This window comes from Ruditapes philippinarum, unplaced genomic scaffold, assembly GCF_026571515.1.
Source record: "Ruditapes philippinarum isolate M1 unplaced genomic scaffold, ASM2657151v2 ctg1115_1_1_1_1, whole genome shotgun sequence".
Lineage (NCBI taxonomy): Eukaryota > Metazoa > Mollusca > Bivalvia > Venerida > Veneridae > Ruditapes > Ruditapes philippinarum.
In genome coordinates this window covers 245,850-267,262 of record NW_026861434.1, presented here as the reverse complement: position 1 = coordinate 267,262, position 21,413 = coordinate 245,850, and the positions used below count along the sequence as shown (strand labels likewise).

Sequence of the window (21,413 nt, the reverse complement as noted above, 5' to 3'; positions counted from 1 at the left end):
ACCATTTGAAGTGAAAAAGGGCCATTTTTAATGCTATGTCTATATAAAGCAAATGATGTCACCATAAAATATATACACGACCGTGCAAAACTAACTTTACTGAGTCATAAAATTACACAGGTATGTTATAATGTGTGTTAATACTGAAGCAGATATATTTCTTATTAAGATAATAAAATGCATTAGTAAATACCTTTGTTGATCAACGTCTATTTCTGATGCAGCATCAAAAGGAGCAATGTCGTCGGGAATATCACTGCGACCCTGGAATATGGCCGATAATTCACTTGAAATGTCGTCCCATAAATCCTCTAACTCTTGCTCACTTGGTTCAACATGACCTTGACCTTTGGAGAAATATAAGCAAATGTTTTATTTAGAGCAGTCATTCTGTGGTAGAATTCACTTTGAACAAACTGGAGAAAAAGCATGAACCTTGCCATATGCCTTGTGTACAATGAAAAAGTATATTCAATATATGTATATTGTTTGAAACATTGAAGTAAGTCCCTGAAAAAAAGGGAGTGAAGTACCTGTTTTCCTAGGTTTTTTCTTTCTTCCAACCACTTTTTTCTTTTTCTTCTGTACAACAAGATGACCTGTCCTTTTAGAGAAGTTTTCCAGCATTTTCAGGAACAAGTGTGTAGTTTCTATAAGATCTTTCAAATATGACCTATGTATATAAAACATGGTTCAAGTTATATGGGGAAATATCAGCTACCCCAGCACTAAGTCTACTAACGTGTATTCTAACATATGTCAGTGCATAGAAAATTGTGAAAGTTTGAAAAAAATGAATTTGCCTTGCTTTGAATTTGGAATTAATTAAAATCTAAATAAATTCTGAATAAAAATTCTAAAATTGCCAGTAGAGTTTGGTCAGAATGAACAATTTTTTTAAATAAGGTTTTATGATGCATCAGCACAGTATAGGTCACAAGGCAACCTTCCAGCTTTGCTGCTTTACTGATGGAGGAAGACCTAAGGTGGTTCTCTGTGCATTATTTCAGGCATGAAGGGGCATGTGAGTAGAATCACAGAACAGACTGGCCAGACTCAAAACTAGAGGAAAGGTCAAGTAAGGAAAGGTCAAGTAACTATCACCTCTAGCACACTAACAGCTACATTAACTACACTTACCTTGATTGTCTGCTCTGATCAAAGTGCCGCAGTAATGTTAGGAATATATCTCGGAATTCCATTGTGTAGAATATGTTACCTGTATCAATATATATTAGTTATTACATGATATCACATTTAGAGAGAATATTGAATGACTGTAGGTTCTGTACTGAATTTATTGATCACATTTAAATTAAATTTATAATGCCAGTCCCTAACCAGCATAACTGGTTTTCATTCAGATTCAAAAAGTTCAATAAAATTAGTAATAAAACTATATGAATGCAATATTCTATTAATCACACTATTACAACAAATAATAGTTATAAGTAATCATACTTTCATAGAGGCACTTCTTTTACAAGACTAACCTTCAGTGTAACTTATCGTACCATAATTTGTAAGAGTCGCATTAAGGTATTACTCTACTATAGAAAAAGTCATCTTACAAATTCAATGATTTATTACAAATCTCACCAAGAAATTAATAAAATTACACCAATTAGCTACAAAATCAAACAGAAAACAGTGTATTAGTTTATTCTGATTTTATGCTGCACCAACATTGTAATGGCAACTTTCCAGCTATACTGGTGAAGGGAGACCTCTAGTGTTCCTTTGTGCATTATGGTTAATGTTCATTAACCTCAATGATTAATGTTTTACTCATCAAATTAAAAAAATATACTTCAACAATATAGTTCCAGTACAAACAGTACTCACTCTTAATGACTTTAGAGCTCTCCATTAAAGTGGAATTTCCCGACCGGTCCATAGAATCCAGTGTTAACAATAACTCCTGGTACGCCTTCAGAGCAAGATGAGTTCTGGAACACACAATATGTAGGCATTTTACTTCAAATATACAACTTAATACTTTTTTTTAATAATCTTTCCTTATATGGAAAGATGAGTAAAAAACTTTTATTAAAAAAGAGCTGTAGATACTTTTATATATGCTTTCCATATATGGAAATATGACAGAAGAGTATAAAACTTATTAGGACATCTATGGAAGGTTTATGTATTTTACAACAATAATTATTGCCCATTCTTTATACAATTTTTCAACCAAATTTACATAAAACACACTTCTTTCCTTACTGTGGACAGATAAAAAAGGTAAATCTAGCTTCTGTTTATCATACCAGGTCCTTTAGTCAAGGATCAACTGTATTTTTACAACACCTCTTTAACTCTTAATTAAAATAACTCATTTTTTAACCATGGATATCGAAGAATAAATGATAAGCTGCCAATAGTGTATCGTCTGGTCAGACTACATGCATGTTAGATGTCTATGTACTGGTCATTACAACAAATCTGTTTTCTGGGAAAGAATGACACCTGAAATTACCTTTTTCCCCATACAATAGCTTCTTTCTTCTCCATTTGCTGCATCTCATAATACTGGAACAGTTGTACCTGGATATAGTGGAATGCCTGAACTGACATCGTCTCACTGAAATATAACATAACACCTTTCAAATAAAGTGTTAGACAATAGTGATTATATCAGAATCAACTCAGTTGATCTATACCACAGGAGATGTGACTGTAATTTGACATGCCCACAAACTGTTAGGTTTGGCATACATAAATCTAATTAAATATGTTCTGGCCAAGGGCAATATTGAATAAGTAACACAGTAAATTTTGAAGGAAAACCATTCAGTTATGATTCCTTTATTGAGATTTCTCTGAATGAGAAGGTTGAAAACAATACCATAGGTGCAAGATACACATGAAAATTCAAAGGACCATAACTGCAAATATTTAAATTAAAAATAAAGCATGCAAAAACGATATACAAAGCAAGAATTGATGGCAAACACTTCAGTGAAAATTTCATTTAAAACTGATAAGTACATGTGGAAAGAGAATGGCAGACAGGCACTGCTACATTCAAAGGGCCGTAACTCCAAGTTTTAATCTAATGGAATGATGAAAGCAATATGCAAAACTGGGCTTCATGACAAACACTTCAGTCAAGGTTTCAATCTGAAGTTAAAATGCAACTGACCCACATGAAACTGACCACAATGTGCCTGTTGAATAATAACCCCTTCAAATAATTAGGTTGGGTGATGGTTGTAGTGGGAGTACAGAGATGTATTGCCCAGGTTGTCCCACAGCCTGTACAGACAAGAGAATTTTTTCAAGAATAGACTTTATAAATATCATATGGACAAGTTAAGAAATGCCTTAGATAAAACGGGACAAGTTAAAATCAGATTTTGCCGGTCCTGTAAAATGGTGATGAGATATAGAAATACCAGATGATGGCAGAAAGTTAAAATATAAATGTTTACCTGACAAGATCAACCTGACCACTGTGTAGTCTACAAAACTCCATGAAGAATCTCATTGCCCAGAGATAATACGTCTCATCATGTTCTTGTGACTTCTCACGATTCAGAATGTCCTATATAATAAAATTGTAAAATATGTTTTCTTAGCGGTTAGTTAGAGTTTAAATAAATCTGACAAGGTCATTAAAACTTTTCAGCTTCTGCTGATAGAGGAAGACCAAAGATGGATGGATGAATATTATTCCATTGGTACTTACTTCTGTAAGCTAGCTAGATACAAATCAATCTTTACACTGGAGCTCTCTGTAGACCTGCATAATCTATTTACAACAACAGCATAGGAAGTAAGAAAATAATAAACTTAACTTGTTTAGAGCAACATCCCTCAGCAACAATCAGAAAATGTGTTGAATTGCAGAGGTTGCATGATGATTAGCTCCTCACATACAAGTCTCAACTGAGACTACTAACCAAATAGTACCAGTATGATAAATATGTCAGTAAATTGCAGTTAGTGACTATCTCAACCAGTGAAAACAAATGCATATTATTGTGGTAAAACTTAATGCAGAGTTCCCATATTAGTATCCTTACCTTGACAGCATACATCAATGGATTGTAGCAATTTTCTAAGAACTGTATGCAGAACTCCTTTAATCCCAGACGTATGCTTAATGTAGACCTTCTCTTCACATCTCTATCAATTATAGGCTTACGATTCTTTGCCTTCTTTTTCGGTTTCTTGTTTGTGTCCAGATTAATTCTTGATACATCTCCATGTGATTTGTGGTAAATCAGGTCATTATCACTGATTGACTTGAAATTTTTGACAACAAAAGTCCCACCAAAACGCGAGTGTCTGAAAGAGATTAAACCCTTGTATAATAGTAGTCATTAAGCCCAAATAATGCTAATATTTTATTTTCTATAAAAGCTTGCAGGTTTGTTTTTTGGGGGGTTGGGGGTTGGGAGGGTTATACACAGTGGAGACATAAACCAAAAAATATGTGAAATCATGATGAGTCTTTAATGCTTGAGTGATATAACTAATACCTAAACAAGACTTTTCCAATAATATATACCTTGAACTGAATTTCATCTGGTTGGCCTTCTTTTGCAACTTTTCTTGTTCTCTCACCATTTGTAATTCTCTGAAAATATAAAATGCACTTAAAACTATCCAGTACTAACTAACCTGTACTAGAAACTTCTCAAATGTTACATTTCTATAGGAATTCAGAATGTTTTGAAGGACAAATATAGTAAAAAATGATAAACTGGTTTGGTTTTAAGTCACAATAATGGAGGCCCTGAATGAAATATTTCAGGCACAAGTGGGCACTGGTATAGAAATATTAAAGTTCCATAAGTTTGCTGGATAGTTTTCTAACATAAAAGAAACTAAAGTTCCTGGTTGCATTTGAACCAAAAGCAGTGTAGGACAAGCAGTCTGAAGTCAACAACTTTTACCCATTCATAGACATCTCTTTGTAAGGCAGGATATTGTTATAACGAATCAATGATCATAAAATTAAATAAATGTTATAAGGATAGACAAGGAATTAACTTTTTTGTTGGTACTAAAACCCTTAGACAGACAGGTAAAATGTGATTACCCTTCTTTCATATACATGTATTTATCAAAGTATCAAGCAATCATGACAACTTTGAATTCCTTAAGTCCTAATACCACTATACTTTTAATGTGTTTGGCTGAACATGATCAGCAACCACTAATTAGCAAACTGTTACTTCTGTAAGCAACACCCTTTACTTGCCAAACCTTGTGTTTTGTGTTTTTAAAGAACAAAGCATTACATAATGATACACTCTGGTATCAACAATTAAAATACAATTCATGAGAGGATATTCTTAAATCTGTAGTAAATGCCAAGTTGCAGCCAGATTTTAGGACCATGTTTATAAAATCAGTTTCCATAGTTATATATGAATACCTTTCATCCTTGACTTTCTCACTTTCTGATTTTTGTACTCCTGCTGCAGCCAGTGTATCAGCATCCTGAAATAAGTCAATTCAACATTTTATCTACTGTACAACTTCAGCTGCTTTTCTCCTATCTATCCAGTCAAAGAAGTTTTGTCATCAAACAAATCAAAATACAGTGAACTAAAGACATTTTTAAATTCTGATGGATAGAAACAGGATAAACCATTTTCAAAAAAACTTTGTGTGACTTTTTGAGTCATCTAGATAATTACAAAAATGTAAGCAAGTCTCTTTGCTTGACACGAAATAAATGGTCAATGGGGGCAAACTTTGATCAAAGTGACATATTTTCAATCTTTGTAGAGGAGCATCAGACAATGCAACATGCTTTCAAGCTTTTTTTCTTGTAGTTTCTGACATGTTTTTCTTTACAGTGATAGCCCTTAGGTCAGGGCATTAGCTTTAACAATCTTCAAACTATAATGACCCTCAATCAACGACCCGAGTGAAACAAGGTAAGAGGACAAACCTCTTTGTACCACAAACCAAAACAATTTTAATTTGGTTGGTCCTGAAAAGGAATTAGTTCAAGTTGTTCTACGTTGATAAACAAATTAATAACATAAAATCTGGCCACAATAGCTCACCTGAAGGACCTTGTGGTCAGGTGAGCTAAATACTAAAACAATAAATAACATTTCTTACCTGTTCTCTGAACATAAGGGAGACAATTTCAAGTATGTGCATGGACAAATTCCTTTCCTCCTCAGAACTTCCAATATATAATAAAATGTCTTCTAATCCACTAACATGTAGAGCCCTAGAGGAAAACAAAAGTACACATATCTGTCAATAGGACCAATACCGTATCAGGGTTATGAACAAATTAAAATTATGTAAAAAATTATTCCTGATGTAAAAATAAATAAGTACTTCAAACAAAAATTTAACTTTTCTTCAAACAAAATGTAACCCATTTAAAGTATATTTACATGTATTATAGGTGTTTTCATTTGATTAAGACTAAAATTTATAAGAACAAAATATAAGAAAATCATTGTGGCAAGTGAAAGCTTACCAAAGAACTTGATCATGAACACTAGCATCATCATCTGTTCTCTGTAATATAAAACAATTATCAACTTATATGAGCCGCGTCATGACAAAACCAACAGTGCGTTTGCGACCAGCATGGATCCAGGCCAGCCTGCGCATCCGCACAGTCTGATCAGGATCCATGCTGTTCGCTTACCAACCCTACTCAAAGTAAAGAAACTGGAAGCGAACAGTATGGATCCTGATCAGACTGCAGGGATGCGCAGGCTGGTCTGGATCCATGCTGGTCGCAAACCCATTATGTTGGTTTCGTTGTGACGTGGCTCATATTTAACCTTTTTCTGATCTATAATGCTTTACATGTACTTAGCAAATCACAGGTGATGCATGCATTACATTAATCTTCTACCTTAAGCCTTGGACAGTAAAATTTCATGCTTTTTGGGACTACCATAAATACAGCAACACCTAATTTCTTCTATATCTTGGCATAATACTATTTAAATCATTTAATTAAACTGTAAAGGAAAATGTGGGAGCTTTGTGAGCTAAGGTTAAATCAAAATAACATGCATGATTTCCATAATACTATCTATTTACATTACAAATTTGATGGTGGTGAACCGAGTCAAGCGTACTAGTAACACTAGTATTTAAAGAGAAATTGCCAATATTTAAAAATATTGGATTTAACTCAATACAGGATTGGAGCAGTACTTCTAGACGCTTGCAGAAATCATTATCAGAAAAATAGACAAATATCGTTTTTTTGTCGATTTTTAAATTTTTCATTCATTATCGTACATAAATCAGTGTGAAAAGATGAAATAGACCTTTTAAAGTTCATTCCGTTGGGTAAAAAGACATGATTTTAGCATTTTATCATCCAAGCGCCGTGTCCGGTATATACCGGAATACGGTATTTAGTGTGGTGCTCCAAACTTTTTTTTAGTCTCACTCAAAAAATATTTACCATTTCATCATCAGGGTTAGTAGGAACATGTAAAATGTTCCTGATCAGGATCAGTAAACGCTCTATCAATAACCTATGTTCCTCATGTCTGTGTTCCCAATCCTGAAATTTATCATTTAAACACATTTATGACTTTAATCTGATTATATATAAAATATTACACCACAAAATCCAAACTAGAGTTATTGCTATAAACCTGTTACAAGTTGAAAGTGCCTGCATCTATGACTATGCTTGCAAAACTTTTTTTTTTAAAGATATCAATATTTTAAGGCAACATTGATTCCAGGCCTAACTATTAGTATAGGTATATAAGATAAGAATGGAACTAGTAAGAAAAATAAATCTTTGACATCACACTTTTCATAGTTGTCAGCTATGTATATATTTATACAATTTAGTTTAATACTTCTATTCTTAATATTCTATTGCAACTTTTCTATACATAAATACATGTAAGGTTACATGAATAATACAAAAATATTCACAAAGTTATAACAACCATAGCAACAGCCCTCCTTATCAAATATATGTAAGTCAATCTCATGCATAGTCAGATCCTAAATTGATTCATATATGTAAGTATTCCCTGCAAGCTTCAATGTATGGTCATTTAATTTTTTCAGCCCCTAAATGCATTCCTTCTCAAAACTTTTACTGATTTAATAGGTGGTGGCATTTATACTATTTTAACAATTATACTTATAGTTTTTAAAGTAAAAACAAGATTACCAATTTTAACATATCTCCAAGCTTGCCAGTTATTACAGCAAAAACTTCCTCATTGATAAAAGCCTGAAATATAGAAAACATAATCAACATATACCTTGTTCTTTCACAAGATAAATTAAGCACAATGTTGCCTTGATCCCTCAAATCAAATCATTTTATAATTAGCACAAAATATATAGAGAGCAAAAAAATATAACAAGCCAGCGCCAAATTAGATTAATGTAGTAAAATTCGATGCTAGAGTTAAAGGTCTTGATCCATCTCTCTTTAATGAAATATGAAGCTGCATGCGAAACCGTAACCAGGTATTATGACAATGCTGGGTAGGTCTGTCACTGTTGGAATTCGTTTTATCGATATACTGAAAGCCAAATAACGACAATATTGTATAGATTGTTGAATATCTATGACATATCAATATCGTGATTTTCAATGACAGCCCTCATGCTGGGCAGAGAAGGATAGACACACTAGTCTTTGAATTTAATGCAGTGTTATGTAAAAAAAAACTGATACATATTATGGTAAAGTAAACCTCAAGCTAGTCTTACATTGCTAAGATTTTACCAGCCTTATTAAATTCTGAATTAAGTGTAAAAAAACTATCTTAGATTTTCAATCACATCAACTTTAATTAGATCATAGCAACTATCTTGATATTATTATGGAAGAACCAAATCCTTTGTATCTTTCTTTATGTATACCTTTTAAATTTAGTATTTGTCACCTAAATATAGAATATCAAAATGATAAAAAAAATTCAGAATGGGTTCCAACCTTATAAGAGAAGCAGGAGAAAACACTCAACTAATCAAAGTGCTGCAGCACTGAATGCGACGGACATGCAACCGGAGAGACATTAAGGCTTCTTTTAGAAAAAAAAAAAAAAACAAAACAAAAACAAAACACAAAATATATAACAGAGAAAAATTTTTCCATACAAGTTCGAGATTTGTAGAGCAATATATTTTGTGTCCCAAATTGATATAATTCAGATTTTCGATTTCAAGCACTTAAATACAGAATGAAATGTATGCCTAAAAACTCTGGTCAAACTTGTAAATCAGTGTCCTTATCGATTTATTCTAAGAAATGATATGTAAATAGAAAAAAAACTATCAACGAAATATTTCTAGAATAAATCCAGGCAAATAAACTTCAAACATAATACATTATACATTTGAGAATGCTATTTAGAATTGCTTCGTGTTATATCATAGTGGGCATACAGACAATAAAATATAAGTCATTTGTATTTTTATTTCTCTTGAATATGTCTCATTAAAAAAATTGGTTAAAATCATCAGCAATTAATAGTGTATTTCTTAGATTTTTTTATTTACAAGGTAAAGATGTAGAGGCCAGAGCACATCGTTTTTATTTTAATTTAAATGTCACTTAAGCACTACAGTGTTTAGTTGTCCTTTTCAACTTCACACTAAAATTCATTTTCAACTAGTTTGCTTCTTACAATTGTATAGCATTTCTAAAAGTATTGCATTACAATCCGCTGGTTTATTAATTACATGTTTAATGTGTACTTCCTAATCGCCTGTCCAAAAATCAGAACAGGTGAAGCAGAATCTATTTTTAGAATAGCGAAGGTTAACTCATATCATGACCTAGTAAAAGATGTAAACAAACCACAGGAATCGGAAGTAGAACTGATATTATAACTTCCTTACCATGAAAGACTACATGGCGGTAAAGTGTCTTACATGCATTTTCAAAAATAGATATTTATACTAACCATTGTACTGTTTCTAATATATTAATAACTGCTGAATATTCAGCTAAACCCGCGGTATGAGTCACGAAAATAGTTCTTCTTTTATGAATGCGCGAGTTATCCTAGAGTCACGAAAAACTTTTGATTTGTTAATAATAATGTTTTGTATAATGTAGAAATATTTATTTCCTACTAATAATGTTTTGGAACTCAGAGGTTACACCTTTATTGTAGTATAATTTGCTGTCCTACTTTTTCGACAGCGGTAAATCGTTTCAGCAGTAATTTGCATATTGCGCAATAATACTACGGGACTACAACGTTTTTATCAATAATATACGTTCATATTTTTACTTGGATAACTTAATTTGAAATTGAAAATGCTTAATATGGAAGACATTAAGATATCCAGACAAAGTATGGGAGTTTTGAAGGATCAAATTCATGTACTATTTCTTGGTCTGTTAATTGGTTTAGGACACATTGCGCGATAGTAGCCAACGAAATCCCATGTGTAGATGACTTAGCTCTGAACGCGCCTGAGGGCGCGTCCGTCGCAAAAAGACACAATCCATAATTTTATATCTATAAAGAAAATTCATACCTCTTTAATCAACTGCAAGTGTGACTCAACTTCCAAGAAATAGTTTCTCATTGACTTCTCTTCTGGGATTTGGCCGTTGAAACATAGAATTGCTGGCTGAGTAAGGTTCACCAGTAATCTAAGACACAAACAAGACTATTAAATCACTCACTTTATAACCATTGCTGGACAAGGACATTTTTTAATGAAGGGCGCGGTTGTTCAAGGTCAAATGTTGATTTCAAACACAAAAGTGAACCAGGGGTCCATATTTAAAGACTGAAGCTTAAAATTTTTAGTAATTGAGAAAAATTTAAGAATATTATTAACTCACACAATTTCTATCTTTAACGAGGGCAATCATCCAAAAATATAGATTTTAGAATAATGGCCTTTGTCTGAAAAATTGTGCTTTCTGATAATCATGATAAGAAAGCATGTGAAGTCTTAAGCTGATACCATTTAAAGCACATAAGGCTACATTAAAGTTTTTGCACAACAATAATGACAATACTGGGCCTGGAATATGCATTCTTTTAATTATCATTATGAACTAAAAGACATTTTTGCAGTTTCGAGCATATACTTTCTGTAGTTTGAAGTTGCACATGAAATAGAAAGCTAAACTTAACCTAGGTTTTATAAATGACACTAACTTATGTGTGAGTAGTATAGCCCCATTACTTGTTAAAAGTCAACCGAAACAGTGCACAGTACAAAAATTAAGTAAAACTATGTCATAACTTTATGGCATAGAGCTCTACATACTTTATGTCATAACTTTATGACATATACTTCTTGAACTCATAAAATCACATTAAAATCTAAGAAGCAATATGACAAACATGCTATAACTTAATACCATATATAACTTAATACCGTATATAACTTAATACCGTATGACTGTCTCCCATAAAGTTTCCTCGTTACTATACTGTATCAGTATAGGTAGAAGGTCATTCTGCACAATCTGGGCGTGACCAAGCTGACGACGTATATCACATGTCTCATCTTCACGCTTCAAAAACCGAATTAAATCCTTTACAGTTTCTGTAAATAAATGAAAAAATTAAACTCATGATGCATTCCTAAATCAATTAAATTACTTAATAAATTTGGGGTACACAGTAGTTAGTACATGTCTTTGTCCCTTTACTAATTTATGTTTTCTTTTTAATGATATAAAAAATACTACATCAAAAACAAATACAAAATGTGTAATGTCCAAATTTATTGTTTGTAATTTGCACTGAATGATCTAATTTTATTGATTACTATTTTTTTTCAAGATTTGTTCTCTTCACTGGAATAGATCTGCCATTAAGCTATTATGAGCATTGCAAGAGTTGACAATTACATCTTACCTATACAGTCTGGCTCTTTAACATATGACTTCCCTTCCTGGTATCCTAGAGCACTACAAGAAGCTTGTAACTCCACATGCATCACCATTATGATTCCTTATGAACCTGAATGACTGAAAATATGAAAACAAAGCAACATTCAAAATTTGCTTAAATATGGTATTATGTCACAACAAATTTCCAATTCATCATAGAAACATAAAAAATAGCTTGAAATTAAGAAATGCAAGATTTCAAATAATCCTAAAATGATATGAAATAAATTCTTTGCCTAATTTCATATTAAAGTAAACATACATGGACAAATGCGGGTTCTTGGTTAAAATACCTCTTTAAAAACATAAAATAACATTTGCATTTTGGCATTCATATAATTTTGAAAAGTGCTGTACAGCAAAATAATAGTGTGTCCCGTCTAGCCTTATGTGACTCACGTACGTGACCCCGTATGACTTGCCAATTCCTTCTGAGGTAGCATGGAACTCGGTATTATCGGCATACTTAACGTTTTCTGTATGTTTGCAGTCAATTTTATTGATGTTTTTAATGCGGGGAAGTCAAAGGCCGGGTCCACGAAGCGGGCCCAGGCTTTGGCTTGCCTGGCTGTAGACTACATGATGCGTATATTTAAAAGAAAATCAAATAAAAAACAAAGAATGCATATAATTCTATACCTATCAATGAAATTTTCAGTGTCAGTTCTAGTCGGGCGGCGCCATTTTCAATGTAATTCAATGATCAGGGTTCTCGGGGACGCTTATTTCGGCGTCCCGGTACGCATGTTTATTACAGCTGGACGCAAATATTTCAGAGCAAGGATTCCACGTACGCTTAATTTTGCCTGGGGACGCTTAAACATTGCCGATTGTTTACAACCACTAATACACAAATTCGTCAGCGCGTGTCAGTCTATAGGTAGGCGGTCCTATGCACATCGACCCGTGAAGCGATTAGCCAATCAGCGATAACGCTTTCAATCATTATCACGCAATAGAGATCAGACTAATGTATGTACACGCGCTGTAGGTCTAATTAACAGATATAACACGAGATATATTTGATCAACAGTTAATTGGAAATTAGCAAATTTTACCGACAAAAGGATAAAAATATTGACTATTTACGCCGCAAGTTTAAAGACTGTTTTCTCAAATAACAAATGAGTGTAATTTTGAATTATTGTCGAATATTTTCGGCATTTTCTAGGCAAAATTTTGCTTTCGTTTCATGCCTGCAAAAACGTTCTATAAGAGTATTCAGAATTTGAGATATTGTGCCGAAATTCCAGGGCAACAAACCAAAACACACATACGCTTTTTTCTTTGATATTTAGATTTTATCAGAAAATTGATCCCGAACATCGGCAATTTCACTTCGCCAGAAACCCTAAAATTTCGCAAAAATTCTCAGTTTCCAAGCCAAACATGTGAATGAATTGTTCCTTTATTATTCAATCAACATTAAATCTTTAAATATCGATCTTCAATTTGCCCCCTTTTGAAGATATTTGCTAAAATATAATTATCGATCGGATGAATCTCTTACAGTACACACTGTGTGAAGCTGTACACGATTTTCCTATTCATTCTGCTAAACGCTTCCTATATACATTTACGTTTTTTTTTACAAATATAAACTTTTTGTCTTTAGAGTGGACTTATTTTACCAGAATAAAATTGGATTTGGTATGAAAGTGAAAAATAAAAAACGAGTTCCATGTGTTGATGCATTATAATAAAATAATTTCAAAATAAATATTAATAACAAAACAATAAATTTACTATGTAGTTCAGAGTTTGTTGTGAATAACTATAAACTTTGAAAGTCTCTTGAAGATTCAAAATATCAGCAATGCTATTGTGAGCATTAGATAACTAATCTGTAAACATATTAATTGCGACGCGCTTTTGGACTCCAACTTTTTCAGGGTTGGGAGTCCATGGACTCCATGTTTTAAAGTCCTAGTGAGAACCCTGAATGATAATAGGCGGGATATTCAAATCACAGACTATCGCAACCTTTTTGGATAAATAATGAACGTAGAGTATTCCGAGGGAAAACCGAAGCAGTGCATATAATACCGAATGGCACCTTCAAAACGGAAAAATTAACTTTTTTTAACCGACTTCCCTGTTTCAAAGGCTTTGCCTGATTTCATATTAATGAATATTTTGTGTGAAGCAGAACAAATTCAACTAGTCATTACATTTTTAATTGAATGATGTCCAAGATTTTTTACTTCAATGTATTTATAACCACAAATGACAAAATACAGAGAGAATGTAGAGTTGCGCCGATAATACAGAGTTAGAGTATCCAAGTCAATGTATATTCATTAATTTGGTGACATCACAGTAACTAGAAATTCTATAATATAATTGATATTAACTACAGAAACATAAAAAAATCTACTGCACACAGAAAAACACTGTGGTGGCAGTAAGAATTTTTTAATTTCGCCTATTTTCGGCTTTCGCGCTTGTATGCATAAACATTTTACTTCTTTATTTATTTAGAACATCACTAACTTACAATCTTGACAGTGGTTAAAAATTAAATGCAGGTATATAGATATCACTGCTCAAAATTTAAAAAGTTAACTTTTAATTACTATTTTGATGTAGATCTAGATCTATTCTTTTAACTTTTTTCCGCTTTTGTTAAAATTCACATTTCCCGCAAATTTAAACGGTGCATTATAGAATTTAAATGAAATGAGAACAGATAAAGCGAAAAGAAAGGCGAACAGCGATGATTGATACGAAAAGGCTTTAGGTCAGACTATCTAAATGTTTATTTTTCCCCCTTTAGACTTACCTTATGTGAAATGGTCCCTAACCCTTCATTAAATTGAGTTGATATGCTTAAGAGATAATTTCTCCAGGAGAATAAAATGCCTGACACATAAAAATGATCTTGTTTTATAGGGGCAGCCAACAATTTTTTGCAAAATTATTTCAAAAGAGGATTACCCCATTTTCATTTTATTTTCTGCTGATCACAGAACCATGGAGCTAAATATAATAATATTGTTTATATATCTGTGACAGAACTGACATACATTTTTCTAAAGGCTTAAATTCAAGTCACAAATTATTCTTGTTAAGAAAGAATTTCTAAATTAGTTTTCATACTTAACTTCAAATATTGATAAAACAATGGCAATATATCATTTGGATATTCTTATTAAATATTTTCAGATCAAAATGTTGATAAGAGTTCCAAGTGATTCAATATGACCATGATAAATTGAGTAATTATATTTTGTTCTAGAACAATTGTTATCTGCTATATATAGATACATGGTACTGGATCGTGCATCTCACTCAAAACACTCTTATCTAATTACTTCAGTCTGTTGTCTTGTATGATACTTAATCCTATCAACATAATTATTGATGGTATCACAATCTTTCATTAAAGACCAATTCACTTTAACTTGTACTAGTTGTCGAAAGAGTTTATCTGTATTTGATATTGATAATGCAGATAGCAGGTATTGATAGAGTAGATGTTAACTTGTAAAAGGTATTGATAGAACACGATCATGCATATGAAGAACACAAACTTTGCACTCAACACACACCTTAAGCATACAGTTACAGTAGTGGTTCTTTGCTTCAAATCAGGTGCTACTATTGTGTGCAAAAACCTTTTTTCTACAAGTTTCATTATTTTCAAAATGTCTACTATATCATGTGTATTTATTTGCTCATCTCATTGGAGTACATTTAGAGTAAAGTGCAGACTCTATGACTGGTTTGGCTGGAAATACAACACAATTGTATGGACTAAAGGCATCTTCTATATCAGAGTTAGAAAGTAATACATCTAAAACAGGTGTGTGTTTAATTATATCTGTTAGTTATATGGAACTGGTTGCAATTTGTTTAAAATGCTTTTTATTACTAATTTGAAATATATTAAGAAAGTATTACTCGACAATCTTCTCTTTGGCATTTTTCATATTTCAATTGAAAGTAAATAACATACAAGAACCGGTTGAACCAGGTGATGTTCCCTGAATAGATTTTGGGCACAGAAAAGTATACCTTTTGTAGTTTCAGAGTTATGTCCCAGACAAAGTTCAACAATTCCAAACGTATGCAAGACAGAGTTTGTTCTTGTGCACTGCAGGTCTACTCAATGAGATCCATCTACCTACAGTGTCTTGTTCATATCTATTATACTTTCAGAACTTGTCCTGGACAAAGTTCAAAGTATAAAAATGAACAAAGGGCACTAACTCCAAAATTATGCAAGGCAGTTATGTTTTTTTGCACTGCACTTCAATGATGTCCCAGACAAAAATCAAAGTGTAAAAATGAACAAAGGGCAATAACTCAAAAATTAGGCAAGACAGTTATAGTTCTTTTGCATTGCACTTTTACATAATGAGATCTATCTACCTACAAAGTTTCCTGTTGATACCTCTTGTTGTTTCAGAGTTATGTCCTGGACAAGAAAAGGTGAGCTAAATATGTTAAATGAGAACCTCATTTCAATGAAAATTACTACAGTGACATTTACTTTCTTTAACAAAAGAAACATTTTATTACTAAAAATATAAACTTTCATGCATAATATCATTATATGTTTTATAAAAATGTTTTCATAACACTTTTGAACAACAAAATTAACAACAAAATGTGAGAAATACATATTGTGAGAAAATATTTGAATTATTTTTCTATCACCATTGATTGAAACAGTATATTCATTATCTATCTGGAAACAGTACATGTATAATTCATCTGGGAACAGTACATTCATTATCTATCTGGGAACAGTACATGTATAATCTATCTGGGAACAGTACATGTATAATCTATCTGGAAACAGTACATGTATAATTCATCTGGGAACAGTACATTCATTATCTATCTGGGAACAGTACATTCATTATCTATCTGGGAACAGTACATGTATAATCTATCTGGAAACAGTACATGTATAAACCACCCCGAAACAGTACATTCATTATCTATCTGGGAACAGTACAGGTATTATCTATCTGGAAACAGTACATGTATTATGTATCTAAAAACAGTACATGTATTATCTATCTAAAACAGTACATGTATAATCTATCTGGGAACAGTACATTCATTATTTATCTGGAAACAGTACATGTATTATCTATCTGGAAACAGTTGTATCACTTGTAACCTTCATGTATGGCAGAAAACACAGACACTACTAAATCTTTTCTTTATTTGATGTTCTTTGACTTCAACCTAAAATATAAAAAAAAGATGTTTTGTAAGTTTATAATCATCACAAAGTTGGATAAATCAATGCTGTAAATAATGGAAAAATCCTGAATTAAGCACATTTTATATCATTATATACACCTGAAAATAAGTTGTACACCTGGAAATAAGTTATGCACACCCCACATTTTGCCTCAATTTTGACATGAGCACAACTAGAATTTTAAATTTTATTTGGGCAAAGATATGAACCACCAGTAGTCAACCTGCATCAACTGGAACAAACTCTGCAGCAAGAATTGCAAAATTTAGCTCAAAATCACATTAGATGACTTCCTGGTAGAACGAGGAGTCGTGGCTGTTACACACATTATTAAAAATTTTGCTACATAATGTCATTTTTGGATACGCAATTGTCAACATTTAACAAAAATATCCACCAGTAAATGTTTTGTAAACACTCCCAACACAATACTTGAAGTTTCAACTCATTTCCTACAGTAGTTTTGGAGATACCAACTTGCATGCAAAAACTTAACTGAAGTGCCATGGTGATGCCAATACCTGTGTGAGTACATTAGCTCTCCCTTTTCTTTGAATAGTTGAGCTAACAAGATGAATCACTAGCCCATGAAATTTCAAACAGATAACACAGTCAGTTTTACACACTCTATGTATCAATTATCAGAATATCTAAGTGGAATGTTCATTATTTTTCTTTGGTCTAAGCTCACTTTCATCAATATTTATAGAGAATAATAGGTTGGTGCTGTGGATGGAGAAAGTTTATCTGGCGAGGCGGAGGAATTTATTGGGTGAGCCGAAGGCGAATCCAATAAATTCCGGAGCAGAGCCAGATAAACTTTCTTCATCCACAGCACCAATCTATTATTCTATTTATCCTGTCACCGTTTTTTTAAGGAATTTTATTAGGCAAACTACTTTTTATCACACTATTGGAAATGTTTCTATATAAAGGAAGAAGGCCCGAAGCTTGCATTATTCTACAACAATGCACTCGCCGTTCTTATTATCTCCCTGTGTATTTTCACATTGAGGGCGCCATTTTGTTTGAAAAATGTGATAAATAAAAACAATTTTTTGTCGAATTTTGTTGTGAAAACTATCTAGAATGAAAGAAAATGGTCTAACTAAGAAAATGAATTCGAACACCAATATCTTTTATTCAGTCGTATTAATTAAAGTATTGTTAACGTGACGTCACAATGTCGCGCCAAACAGCACGTGCAAAACAAATAAATCCAGTACGCTATTTTAATGTCGCAAACAAGTTAAAGTTTTACATTTATTTCACTTTTAATAATTTTTATTTTGCTTGAAAAATTATAGAGTGAAATAAAATAAACAAACAAAGTTTTATCAACGTTTCCAAAATTCGTTATTCTACACACAAGATTTAACAACAGTTTTTATATTTTTCTTGAAAAGTAGTCCGGCAAACATGCATACCACGTGATCAAGTGCTGTAGATTAGTAAAAATATACGGCACCTTGTTATCGGGCCGAAATTGATACAAGTGACAGGATAAACAGAGATATCTCCTATCTACATCTAACTTTGCATTTCAACAACTCATTAAACAGCTATTACAGCCTTTTCATATGTTTACATGTAAGTTTTTGTTCGAGATTTATGTGAGACTATGACATTTGAAATAGATTGTCCTCACCTGTCAACAGCTCTAAAAATAACTGGCGTGCAAAAGCACTCAGTGACTTCTTCTTTTTAAGGTCTCTGACTTTATCAATGCCAGTCTGAAAAACAAATAATGAATTACACGGTAGTCATATTGGCCTGAAGACAAAATGGCCAAAAACGTATTTTTTAAAAGGCAATTATTTAAGTTAGATCTTCTGTATGTTAACATAGAAATAGTACTTCTTTTAAATGTTATTTAATGTAGCTTTGGGTTGCTATTGTCCAATCACTTTACTTTCACAACAGTAGAGCTTGTATATAAACAGAATATTTAATATTTTTTCATAATGTAAACCACCATGGTCCTAATATTGATCACATGACCTATACATTATAACATTAAGTAGAATAAGAATGTACTTCTTGCCTTGGTGATCTGATCTTATTAGCCTGATGATCACAAATCCGATTTAAAGGAAGAGTTCTATACAGGGAAATAATATACTAAATATCTTTGATATTGGTCAGTTACTGAAAGCTTTAATCTGAAAGTTAGCTCAAACTTATTTACCCATACAACTGTTAATCCATCCTCTTGTAGAAGTCTAATGTTTGCCATTTCTTCACCAAGCATATGGTTTGTGGAATCCTTGTTCTTACAAAATGAAGCCTCTGTCATTACCAAAAATGCCAACTTGTCACTAAAATATTGATATCAGTGTAACATAAAAACATCATTTTAAATGAGATATTAAATGACAATGAATGTTTATCACTGCGTGAGTCTATTTGTAAATGGGGAAAAATTAATACTATTAGATACAAAATGTATGGGCAATATCTTTAGAAAACTGAATATAAAAGATAAAGATGTACTGAACTATCATTGAAATCTTTAATAGTGAAAAACACATTACACATGCTCCAATCTAGAGAAACTAGAAATGTGTCTATACGACAGGAATGCCCCCACATTTGATTGTTTGGTCAGTCTACAAACAGCACTTCAGGGGAATGGATCTTTTTGCGTCCCCCCCCCCCCCCCCCCCCTTGATGCAGATGCCAATACCTTACTGATAAAACTGCTTATAGATATACTTTATTAGACTTCTTCATTCCATAGAAAATATTCATATGAGAATGTCTGTCAGTTTTCCTCTTACATTTATTTAAAGAACACACAAAGAGACCTATAACTAAACGCATAAAATGATTGAATGGCTTCAGTTTGAAGTGGAGATAGACTATTACGCAATTCAAATCACCCATAGACACCACCATTTGCAGAATTAAGCTTAGCTTTACAACACCAATAACACTTGTAATCTTGGTAACAATGACCATGGTCAAGATGACAAAATCTATGGGATAAACCTATACTTTAATTTACTATTATCTACCATCATTCATATATCTACTTTAACTATAGGCAACTTGTGACGTGAAACCAGACCTGAGTAGTGGACACATTTTGATATTTTGCGTGAGAATATACACTTATAGGACATAGCAATAAAATATTATAATGCATATTGAGGAAGAGGCACACTATATATTTTACCTCAAACTATATCACACAACACCTACTTTCAATAGGTACAACACAGCGAGGTGATTTAATATATCTCTGGAATGTCAGCAGGCAACATTTTAACTGGTCCAAATAGGACACCATATACTTCAGTTTACTTTAAGATATTCCATGTTGACAAAGGACAAAGACACTTATTTCATGTGCACAAAATATATCCCTTTGTTACAATGTATCTACTGTAATTATTACTAGAATCTACATACATATTATAATCATCTAAATAAATACTTACTTTGGATATTTTTGTTCCTTGTTTAAACTTTTTGCCAACAAGTTAAATGGTATTTCAAGATCTGCAAATCAATAACGTAATTAATACAAGAGTATCTGAGTTTTGGAGAAAAAGATTTTAAAAAATTTACTTCCAGTATAATACATTACAGTATAATCAAGAAAAAACACTTACATATGGAGGCAGGCACCCAATATCCATGCACCCATCAGCGAGGCGCTAAAATCTTTTAACAATCTTTGGTAGTAAGTTCCACAGAACAAAGCCTTGTGCTCAAGAGTATTATAGTTCTAGATGGATGAAAGCGAGTGTTTATTAAAATTGTCTATCTATATCATCCATCTTCATTAATTGGTTGAACCACATGTGGAACCAAAATTTTCAACATAATAAAATTGTTTTAACAACTTTGAGAAGCCATTCCACCCTCCTCCTATATAATTATTATATAAAATACTTCTATAAATATCTATAAAACAAACTACGTTCTCACACTGTGTATATGTTTTACAGAAATGATCATTAAATAATACCACTAAGCCTTATGTTTTAGCATATTATCTAACAATAATTAAGACTCATACAGTATCATCTAACAAAAACTCTCATAAATCTACAATTTCATGCAATAAATAAAGTATTATGATAATTTCAAAGACAGTCCTAACACCCCTATATCAAATCCAGTAGAATACCCCAGGCAAGCAAATTCCAAGAGATTATAGTCTGATTATGATTCTCAATGTGCTGGCACTGTATACAGCCACTAGTTTAGTATGAATTTTATTAAAAAAAATAGAAAAACAAAAATTTTTAAATGAACCCTACGATGTGAAACCACTACTCAATATTAACTAGCAACTTTATCATGTTCTCAGCAACCAGTGGCTTAACA

General features: G+C 32.3%; 1 protein-coding gene and 1 long non-coding RNA gene across 3 annotated transcripts in view; both read right to left on the bottom strand.

The window, feature by feature from the left end:
• Positions 1-14,533, bottom strand: part of LOC132715607 (protein timeless homolog) — a 40,008-nt gene extending 25,475 nt beyond the window's left edge. Inside the window, exons 1-17 of one of the 2 annotated variants that reach the window (XM_060698639.1) lie at positions 14,431-14,533; positions 11,820-11,932; positions 11,352-11,505; positions 10,477-10,594; positions 8,144-8,206; positions 7,412-7,513; positions 6,461-6,501; positions 6,088-6,202; positions 5,390-5,454; positions 4,517-4,585; positions 4,029-4,293; positions 3,435-3,547; positions 2,480-2,584; positions 1,846-1,949; positions 1,141-1,219; positions 534-673; positions 194-347 (exon numbers count right to left, since the gene is read on the bottom strand). In XM_060698639.1, the coding sequence (XP_060554622.1) occupies positions 194-347; positions 534-673; positions 1,141-1,219; positions 1,846-1,949; positions 2,480-2,584; positions 3,435-3,547; positions 4,029-4,293; positions 4,517-4,585; positions 5,390-5,454; positions 6,088-6,202; positions 6,461-6,501; positions 7,412-7,513; positions 8,144-8,206; positions 10,477-10,594; positions 11,352-11,505; positions 11,820-11,907 (1,775 nt within the window). In that variant the 5' untranslated portion in view covers positions 11,908-11,932; positions 14,431-14,533. Of the gene's footprint in view, positions 1-193; positions 348-533; positions 674-1,140; positions 1,220-1,845; positions 1,950-2,479; positions 2,585-3,434; positions 3,548-4,028; positions 4,294-4,516; positions 4,586-5,389; positions 5,455-6,087; positions 6,203-6,460; positions 6,502-7,411; positions 7,514-8,143; positions 8,207-10,476; positions 10,595-11,351; positions 11,506-11,819; positions 11,933-14,351 lie in introns of both variants that reach the window. The other variant, XM_060698640.1, reaches the window with a different exon arrangement.
• A 1,793-nt stretch (positions 14,534-16,326) lies between these two features.
• On the bottom strand, positions 16,327-20,645 carry LOC132715615 (uncharacterized). Its single transcript, XR_009623708.1, has 4 exons — positions 20,519-20,645; positions 19,264-19,393; positions 18,724-18,808; positions 16,327-17,056 (listed from the first exon to the last, which is right to left on the bottom strand). It is a non-coding gene; the product is annotated as an uncharacterized LOC132715615 (long non-coding RNA).
• Between the last annotated feature and the right edge of the window lie 768 nt (positions 20,646-21,413).